A 10,090-nucleotide genomic window follows, 5' to 3' on the forward strand; every position below is an offset into this window, starting at 1 on the left:
TCAGAGGTTCTGTCATCAGTGGTTCTATCATCAGAGGTTCTGTCATCTGTTGTTCCATCATCAGTGGTTCCGTCATCAGAGGTTCAGGTTCAGGTTCTTAAATCCAGAGTTACATTCATAGAGGTCACTGGTATTGACCCGGTCCAGACTTCTCAGAGGTCCATCTGGGTCAGATCATCACACAGTGGAGACCCGGCTCAGACAGATCAGAGTTACAGAACCTTGTTGAAAGAAATGGACCAAAAAAAAGGAAAAGAGCATCCAGTCTTGTAAGCAATAGATTCAAAAGTCTAGTTATGTGATGATTCGGGAGGTTCTGTCATGGTTCCGGGCTTGGATCAGGGTTCTGTGATGGTTCTGGGTCAGTGGATCAGCTCCAAATGCTGATCCAAATGAATAAAGAACCTTTTGGAGTAACTTTTAACAATCAAATGAGGAAAAATACACAAAGAAGGCAATGAGTCCAAAAGGCCCGGTCCAAACCCAGAATATGATAAGGACTACCTGTACTGTCGGACACCTGAAGACCAAAACATGTCTTCATCATCCATCTCCTTTTCATCAGAACCACTTTAAACATCAGGACAAAGTGGAACAAGCTGAACCTTTGCTTGTTAGCATCAACTAATGACCCATTTCGGTTCTGTTGGACCTCCGTCTTTTGCAGTGAGGAGGATCAGAAACCCAACCGGTTCTGTAGGCTCTGGCTGCAGAGCAGTGCGGTTCAGATCACACATCACCTGGCTCAAAGGTTCTGGGTTTTTTTTCCGGTCCACTTGGATCCAGTCCAGCTGATGTCAGACGCTTCTAAAGAACCCAGAACCGAGGTTCTGGTTCTGTCCGGGTCTGTGGGTTCTTCTGTTGTCAGATTTAATATTTCATGCATCCATGAGTGGTTGTCTGATCTGAGTCTGCAGCTTTGTTCTTGATGTCGAAACGCTGAGTCAACGTTCAGGAAACGCTGAGTCAGCGTTCGCCTTATTCCTTCCTGTAGGCTCTAAACTCCTTCAGACTTTGTTCTGTTCATATTTAAAAACTGGTCTGGGCTGAGAACCAGCACCTCCAAGTCTGAGGCCATGGTCCTCAGACAGAAAAGGGTGGATTGTTCTCTTCAGGTTGAGGGTGAGGTTCTGCCTCAAGTGGAGGAGTTCAAGTATCTCAGGGTTTTGTTCTCGAGTGAGGGAAGAATGGAGCGTGAGATTGACAGACAGGTTGGTGCAGCATCTCCAGTACTGTGGACTGTGCTGGTCCGTTGTGGTGAAGAGGGAGCTGAGCTGTAAGGCAAATCTCTCTGTTTACCAGTTGGTCTACGTTCCTACCCTCCACATCGAGAGGAGCCAGTTGAGGTGGTTCAATGAAGAATGGATGGATGGATCATTCATCCTTCATCTATCCATCCATCATCCGTCCATCCGTTCATCTGGTTCTGGACTAGGATCTCAGGGGCAGCAGCTTGAGCAAGGAGGTTTAGACATCTCCCCATAGCCACCTCTTCCAGCTCTTCTGGGGGGACTCCAAGGCATCACTTGGCTGGAGACATATTCTCTCCAGCGTGTCCTGGGTCTTCCCCAGTGTCTCCTCCAGTTGGACATGCCCAAAGCACCTCCTCAGGGAGGCGCCAGGGAGCATCCTTACCAGATGCCTGAACTACCTGAACTGGCTCCTCTCCAAAGACTCGTGGAAAAATCAAGGAGCTCAGTGTCCCTTGCTCAGACGTGGATCACCGGGGCCACACCCTGGAGCCAGGCCTGGGGGAGGGGCTCCTCAGTGAGTGCCTGGTGACTGCGTCTCTACCCATGGGGCCCGGTCGGGCTCAGCCCGAAGGAGCAACATGGATTTGTGGACCCACTGTACCTGCAGGAGGGGCTACATGAGTTGGGTGCATGACACCATGGGCAGGGGCCGAAGGCGCTCTGACCCGGGTTTACCAAAGCTGGTTCTTGGGTAATGGAACTTTCATACTTAAATAATAATAAAATAATAAAAGATTAAACTTTACGGACGAATATTTTCATCATAGACGAACGAACCTCTTCAGCTCCTTCAAAAGCTTCGTCTCTTTGAAACAACTTCAGCTGCTGGCTCTGTTTTTGTCTTTATCTATTCTTAGCTACCATTCTGCTGCCTATAGCCCTTTGCTTTGTTTTGCTTTTAGCTAGTTCTACACTACTTTGGCTTTTTGATACTTTCAGCTAACAATCTTAACGTTTAGTGTTTTTCTTTTCAGCTTCAGAGCAAGTGTTTTACCTATTTTAGCCTTTAGCTGGTGTTCTGCTTCTTTTTGCTTTAATTACTCGGTTAAAGCTTCTTCGGCTGATTTCAGCAGTCATCGGTTTTTCCACAGAGAAGTAATTTTTCTAGTTTTTGTGGGATAATTTTCAGCTAATAACGGGTGATTCAAACTAAATGAATTTAAACGTTTGTTTTAAAAATGAAATCATTTAAAATTCGGTGACTGAGTTTTCTGGCTGACTGAAGCGTTTTGAACATGTTTGTTAATTTAAAACTTTGGGTCACTTCAGCAAACACAAGAGCTTCGCTTTGTTCTCCTCTTTTTCGGATCTCGTGTTTTTATCGTTCCAGACATAGAAACTCTGAAGGAACCTGTCTGAAGTTAGGACTGAAACATCTGCTGAAGCTGCACTTCACTTTTTCACTAATTACCTTCGGCTTATAGGCCACTAACAAACCAACAATTATTTATAAATGAAAAACTTAAATCTGACCAAGTTTACTTTGATTCTAAACCTGTCCTGGAACCTTTTAGTGAATGAAGGTTTTCATCCAGAACCTAAGTGTTTTTTATGAAGGTTGTTTTATGAAAGTGTTTTTTATGAAAATGTCTATGAAAGTGGATTTATGAAAGTGTCTTTATGAAAATGTTTTTATGAAAGTGTTTTTATGAAAGTGTTTTTATGAAAGTGTCTTTATGAAAGTGTCTTTATGAAAATGTTTTTATGAAAGTGTTTTTATGAAAGTGTTTTTATGAAAGTGTCTTTGTGAAATTGTCTTTACAAATGTTGTTTTTATGAAAGTGTCTTTATGAAAGTGTCTTTATGAAATTGTCTTTACAAATGTTGTTTTTATCAAAGTATTTTTATGACAGTCTTTTTATGAGTCTTTTTACGAAAGTGTTTTTATGAAAGTCTTTTTACGAAAGTCTTTTTACGAAAGTCTTTTTATGAAAGTGTCTTTATGAAAGTGTCTTTATGGAAGTCTTTTTATGAAAGTGTCTTTATGAAAGTGTCTTTATGTGGGTGTTTTTACGAAAGTGTATTTATGAAAATGTTGTATGAAAGTGTCTTTATGAAAGTGCTTTTATGAAGGTGTTTTTACGAAAGTCTTTTTATGAAAGTGTCTTTATGAAAGTCCTTTTATGAAAGTGTCTTTACGAAAGTGTCTTTATGGAAGTCTTTTTATGAAAGTGTCTTTATATAAGTCTTTTTATGAAAGTGTCTTTATGAAAGTGTCTTTATGTGGGTGTTTTTACGAAAGTGTATTTATGAAAATGTTGTATGAAAGTGCTTTTATGAAGGTGTTTTTATGAAAGTCTTTTTATGAAAGTGTCTTTATGAAAGTCCTTTTATGAAAGTGTCTATGAGTCTTTTTATGAAAATGTTTTATGAAAGTGTCTTTATGAAAGTGCTTTTATGAAAGTGTCTATGAAAGTGTTTTTATGAAAGTCTTTATGAAAGTGTCTTTATGAAATTGTCTTTACGAATATTGCTTTTATGACAGTCTTTTTACGACAGTCTTTTTACGAAAGTGTTTTTATGAAAGCGTTTTTATGTAAGTGTTTTTATGAAAGTGTTTTTATGGAAGTGTCTCTATGAAAGTGCTTTTATGAAAGTCTTTTTACAAAAGTCTTTTTACGAAAGTGTCTTTTTATGAAAGTGTCTTTATGAAAGTCTTTTTACAAAAGTCTTTTTATGAAAGTGTTTATATGTGTGCTTAAGTGTTGGTGCCACCGCAGAACAAAGCAGGTCAAAGGAAGAGTTTAGGCCTGGCACAGCTCCTGGGTTCTTCGTGCTTTGATTTAAAGGCGAGTGGGGAAGGAGAACGTGTCAAAGCACATTGTCTGTTGTTCCTCTGAACGTTGAACCCAAGCCCAACGAAAGAACTCTGAAGGACCCAGGAGGTTCAGAGAACTACTGATCCCCTTCATGGATTCAGTCCAGCTGCTTGGAAGGAAAACAAAGAACAGAACTTCACCTCGACCTTCAGCCTGCTAAATTTAATACGTTCAAGATTTAGAAATATGCCGTCAGCCTCATGTTGTTTTTAAACAAACAAATATACAAACAAACACAACAGCCTATCAGCTCACTGATGAAGAACCAGACCCAGTTGCGGTCCATCAGACATCAGGAAACACCTGCAGGAACAAACAAGGTGGCATCACCGTGGCAACCCCGCCCCGCCCACTCACCTTGAAGTGCCAGGAGGGTGAGAGGCAGCAGGAGCAGCTGGAGTTCTGCAGACATCCTGAAGTGTCTGAAACACACACGTCCTGCCTGACTGAGGTCTGGGACTCTGAGCGTGGTCCACCCTCCTCTTCCTCCCCTCCTGTTGTTTCCAGTTGCTGGTGGGGGGCGGGGGTGGGGTGGGTGGGTGTCCTATGAAGCACCTGGAAGCTCAGAGACCAGCTTCACCTGTTGGAGACTGTGTTCACGTGAGAGGGAAGGATCTGTCCTGGTTCCAGGTTCTGCTTGTTGGACTGCTCTGTCTCTGAGGCTCTGCTTCAGGAAGGAGGTAAAGAGGAAGACGTCTGAGGAAGACTCTGAATCAAAGCTCCGAGGACCTGTGGAAGCTCTGAGGTGTCCTCGTGTCTTTGGCTTTGGAAGAAAATACAGTTTTTGTGCTTTTATTGCCTCACCTGGGTCTTATTGCTGTGTGAGTTCAGCCTGAGCTGCAGGACTGCACCCCCTCTCTGCTGGGTCTGGACCTCGGTCCTCTCTCTGTGCAGCTTCAGAGGAGCAGATGTGGTCCTCCTCCAACACGACCAGAGACCGGGTCAGAAAAAGATGCCTTAAGTCGTGGCTGCGCCGCAGCTCACCTGTCTGAGATCTGTTGGCGGGTCAGAGGGGTTCGGCTTCTATCGGTCCGGTCCGGCCCGGTCCATCAGGAGGACGAGATGGTGGGAGTCACAACCGTCCTGTTATCCAGAGGAGGCAGACGGAGGAGAACCATGGTATCTCCGTGTCGACTTCAAACACGGAGCTGCTCGGTCTGTGGGCGGGGGGAGGGGGAGGGGGAGGCAGGGTGATGCACTGCAGCAGAGGGATGGAGGAGGAGGAGGCAATGGAGCTGTTGTTATGGCAACAGTGTTTTTTTTTCTTCCGTTCCTTCCAGAACCTCCATGTGTTGGAGCAGAGGAGACTCAAGGACAGAATGTCACCAAAAAACACCAAACAGGTCCACGACTTAAAGCTGGAAACGTTTATTTAATTCTTTACTTTGAAATGAAACGTTTGCTGCTCAAAGGTGACGGTTTAAACCTTTAAAGCCAGGCTCCAAAAGGAAAATTAATCTGTTTTTCTGCTATACTACAGAAATAATCAGAAAGTTGTAGGATTTTAAATAAATGGGCGTTAATTTAAAATTAAATCTGTTGACAATCTGTGATCTAGGTTCATCCAATCTTAAAACCAACATTAAAGTCCTGGCAGCAGATAGATCAGAATAATTGACCCGTTCTGTCATCAGACCGACTGGATGGTTCTGTTTGTTTTACACTGAATGTTATTAAATTACCTGTACAGGTGTTCCCTCCTAATTCAGAGGGAACATGCTGTGATAATATTTACAGTTTTACTGATCCAGTTTATTAAATTAAAAACTGTCTGTTCATCTACAGGGTTTTTAAATGTTATTTTATTTGCTAAACTGTGGCAATAAAACAGGAAACTTTCTGTACTAAAATGCATCAACAATATAAAACAGTTACACAAAACAAAAAAGAACCACAAACATTTTGTTAATGTGACTCTTTGGTCTGACAAATGAAGCCAATACTGAAATAAAATACTTTAAATCTGAACTACAGCTTTTAAAAATAACGTTCTCTTTTTTTTTTTTATTCAAACTGCAAAAACATAAACGAAAGGCCCCTCGTGGTTTTGTTAAATCATGAAGACTGTGGAGCATCAAAACACTCGATTTATTTTACAAACTTTACTTACTCACATCAAAACAGATGTAGCTTGATCACAGACAGAGAATTAAATAATTAAATTATCAAAATTACTCTGTTTTATTGGTTTAAAGATGGCACTTTGTGTTTGTTCCAGTTTTCAGAACAACACTTCCACCCAGAGGACAAACAGGAAAACACATCATGGAAATGTCTAAAACCCTTCGAAGTTGAAATGCTTCAGTTTGAGGAGCAGGTGATGTCTTTTCTCTCATTGTGCTGTTTACATTCAAATATTTGCAGCACAAATGCTGGTGTACTTTATTAGTTTCCATTTAGAATAAACAAATCTGATATTTTGTAATTTCACGGAACAATATTGTTCATAATAACAACAATAGTGTACATTTTCAATGCTCAATAATTAGCTTTGATTCAGATTAACAATCAGTAGGACCAGCAGGATCAGGGTCTGGACCAGGACCAGAGATGTGTACAGGACCCACGGCTCAGGGTACTGACCCAACTGTGCTGAAAATACAAACATCAAAACATAAACAAATAAAATGAACACGAATTATTGACTGAAGGTGGATTTTTTTTAGTCAGTCAAAGAAAAAATTAAGGAAAAGATTAGAAAATGTATAAATATACAAATAAAGAATCATATTTTTCTCTGCTTTTCATAACAGTTATTCAGTTTTACTAAAAAATTTTTTTAAAAAGAGACAAACTTTAGCTTTGGTTTTGGATGATTAAACAAACAATAATTACTATTCTTAAAGTCAATGTTAGTTTTTTTTTTAACAACTCATTTAAAAACAAGGCTGACTAAAGGGCTTCCCAAGTTGATTAAAAAAATAAACAACAAGATAAACTATTAATCAAAAAATACAATAAAAAAATTATATATATATATATATATATATATATATATATATATATATATATATATATATATATATAAATAAAGCTATCTAGAACTATAAAAACCAGACTGGATTCAGACTGCAGTGGGACATCAGAGACATCCAATTCAAAAGAGAAATAAACTTGAATGTCATCAGCATAACGCTGCATATCAATCCCAAAAGCAGCATTAGGATAACAAAACAGGACCCAAAATGGTTCCTTGAGGTACGCCACAACAAGTAGAGCTCGAGAAAGAGGAGGTTTTCCTCGTGGAGACAGAAAAGACTTTTCAGACAAATAGACCATGACAGAACTGAGCCTTTAGGACCAACATCATGTTCAAGTCTTGAACTAAAAGTCTGTGAAACAGAAACCTGAGTCCACATGAATCAAATTATCATTAAAACTCTTTAAAGTCCTGTTTCAGTCGTGTGACCAGACTCCACAATAACTCTACAAATATCTAAAATAATAAAGATTAAAACACAGAAACTCTTCCTGCTGCCTTATTATAATGACCTGTAGCTTAGTCTGAGCGGAAAGTGAATCTGCCGTCATCCGTTACCTGCTTGGTTGATGTGGAAGATGTTCTCCATTATCAGATCCTTTCCCAGGCGCAGCTCACACCTGTAGTTTCCCTTTTCTGTATTTTTTAGATGAACTGTCAGAGAAAGTCTGGTCTTGGTCTGATCCAAATCGTCTGCGTCAGACTTGGAGGTTTGCAGGTTGCATCCATCTTGGGTTACCGACAAGACAAAACCAGACTTCTGCGTCACGTTGACTTCGCAGCGTAGCTTAGAGTCGTTGTGGCTGCTGAGGTTAAAGGTCATGGCGTCTGAAACGACAGAAACATAAACTCAGAGGTGAACAGTCCTGATCCAGGATTTGTTGGAGTTTTTTTTTTTTTTTTTTTTGCTATTTACCTTAATTTAGCTTCCAGTTAGCCTTTTGATTATTTTAGATTTTAGAAAGTATTGTGATAATTTTTGGGGGAATTTTGACTTTTTTAGCCTTTAGATATTTTTTATCTTTAATATTTCAGTTTAAGCTTCTGTAGGAAGTTGCAGCAAACATTCAGCTTTAACTGTAATTTGACTGAAAATATTATTTTCCTGCTTTAAAATTATTATTTCCATTTGTTTTAACAAGAAGTTTTATAGTTTAATTTCAACAATATTATATATATTATATCAATATAGCAATATTATTACAGTATTACTTACAAAGAGGGAGTGGTGACACAGAGGTTAGAGAAGGTGGGCCTGTGATCGGAAGGTTACCGGTTCAACGCCCCGGACAGACATCAAATGTGGGTGGGAAAGGTGAAACACCCACACCTGCCTCCACCCACCCTTGCCCCACCCTGGACCCCTGAGCAGGGCTCCCAACCCGCACCAACTGTTTCCCCAGGTGCCCTAGATATCAGCTCTCTGCTCCACACAGAGGGCTGTGGTAGCTCGGTGGTCTGTGGTTGCGTCAGGAAGGGCATCCGGCGTAAAATCAGTTGCCAAGTCTTCATGCGAGTTAGTTCACTGAGACGATCCCTGAAGAAGGAGCAGCCGAAAGAAGAAGGAAAAAACCAACAACTTCAGAAACAATTACTCACCATAAATGATGAGTTTTGTGAGATTTCCTTTCCTCCTAAAACTTTTTCCATGAGAGGTGATGGAGAGTTTGCACTCGTACTCCTGACTATCAGACCACTGGACCTGTTTTAAAACGATGGACTTGTTTACAGAGTTTTGGTTCTGGTCCAAACGATGTACACGTCCAGCGTATTTCTCATGTTTCAGTAAATAGTCTTTGTCTTTGTCTAACCAGTACAGGATGGGGGTTCCTTCTATTTTCTCATCCAGGGAGGCCTGCAAGTCGCAGGGCAGGACGGCATCGTGACCCAGAGCGACGGAGACCACAGGCGGCTGCTGCACTGTGATCAGAGCAACAGAACCTGAAAACAAATAAAACGGAAATATCAGCTTGTAAACAGGATAAGAGCTGACAGCTTCAGATTCCTGTTCAAACATTTTATGTTCTCAGAAATGTGTCTTTTTTTTCACCTAAAGTTTCCGCTCAGAGGTTAGAGTCAGACCATGTGTGTGTCAGAGATCAGGAGTGTAGATTTAAAGCATTTCAATAAAATCAAAGATAAAATCCCAGATTCATCAGAAAATACATTAAGGTTTGTCTGTTCACCGAGTACACAACTCCGAGGAACACCAACCCATCGAAACAGTCAGCAGCCCAAATTGATTTGTTTGTTTATAAAACAACAAGATCCTCTTGGAAATGAGAAAGTGAGAAGTGTCATCCTGGAGAGTTGTGAAACCCAGGAGAAGAGACAGCACAGGTGTCGAGGAATGATCATGAGTTTGAGGCAAGTTAGTGTGACAGGAGAGGTAGCCTTATATCAACAGTCTTTGAATGGCAGGACACCAGAGTGTGGCTAGACTCTGGGACATAGCAGGACTCTGGGACATGGCAGGACTCTGGGACATGACAGGTCTCTGGGACATGACAGGTCTCTGGGACATGACAGGTATATGGGACATAGCAGGACTCTCGGACATGGCAGGTCTCTTGAGACATGACAGGTATATGGGACATAGCAGGACTCTGGGACATAGCAGGACACTGGGGCATGGCAGGACTCTGGGACATGACAGGTCTCTGGGACATGACAGGTCTCTGGGACATGACAGGTATATGGGACATAGCAGGACTCTCGGACATGGCAGGTCTCTTGAGACATAGCAGGACTCTGGGACATGACAGGTCTCTGGGACATGACAGGTATATGGGACATAGCAGGACTCTGGGACATGGCAGGTCTCTTGGGACATAGCAGGTCTCTGGGACATGGCAGGACTCTGGGACACAGCAGGACTCTGGGACATGGCAGGAATCTGGGACATAGCAGTACTCTGGGACATAGCAGGACTCTAAGACATAGCAGGTCTCTTGGGACATAGCAGGTCTCTGGGACATGGCAGGACTCTACATAGCAGGACTCTGGGACATAGCAGGAATCTGGGACATAGCAGGACT

At 41.5% G+C, this 10,090-nt stretch overlaps 1 protein-coding gene across 1 annotated transcript in view; it reads right to left on the bottom strand.

Annotated features, from left to right (window-relative positions):
* The window catches only part of scn1ba (sodium channel, voltage-gated, type I, beta a), a 15,531-nt gene extending 10,938 nt beyond the window's left edge, over positions 1-4,593 (bottom strand). Inside the window, exon 1 of the mRNA XM_037676108.1 lies at positions 4,430-4,593. Coding sequence (XP_037532036.1) covers positions 4,430-4,484 — 55 coding nt within the window. The 5' untranslated portion in view covers positions 4,485-4,593. The remainder of the gene's footprint in view (positions 1-4,429) is intronic.
* Between the last annotated feature and the right edge of the window lie 5,497 nt (positions 4,594-10,090).

This window comes from Nematolebias whitei, chromosome 5 (assembly GCF_014905685.2).
Source record: "Nematolebias whitei isolate Nwh7 chromosome 5, NemWhi1, whole genome shotgun sequence".
Taxonomy (NCBI): Eukaryota; Metazoa; Chordata; class Actinopteri; order Cyprinodontiformes; family Rivulidae; genus Nematolebias; species Nematolebias whitei.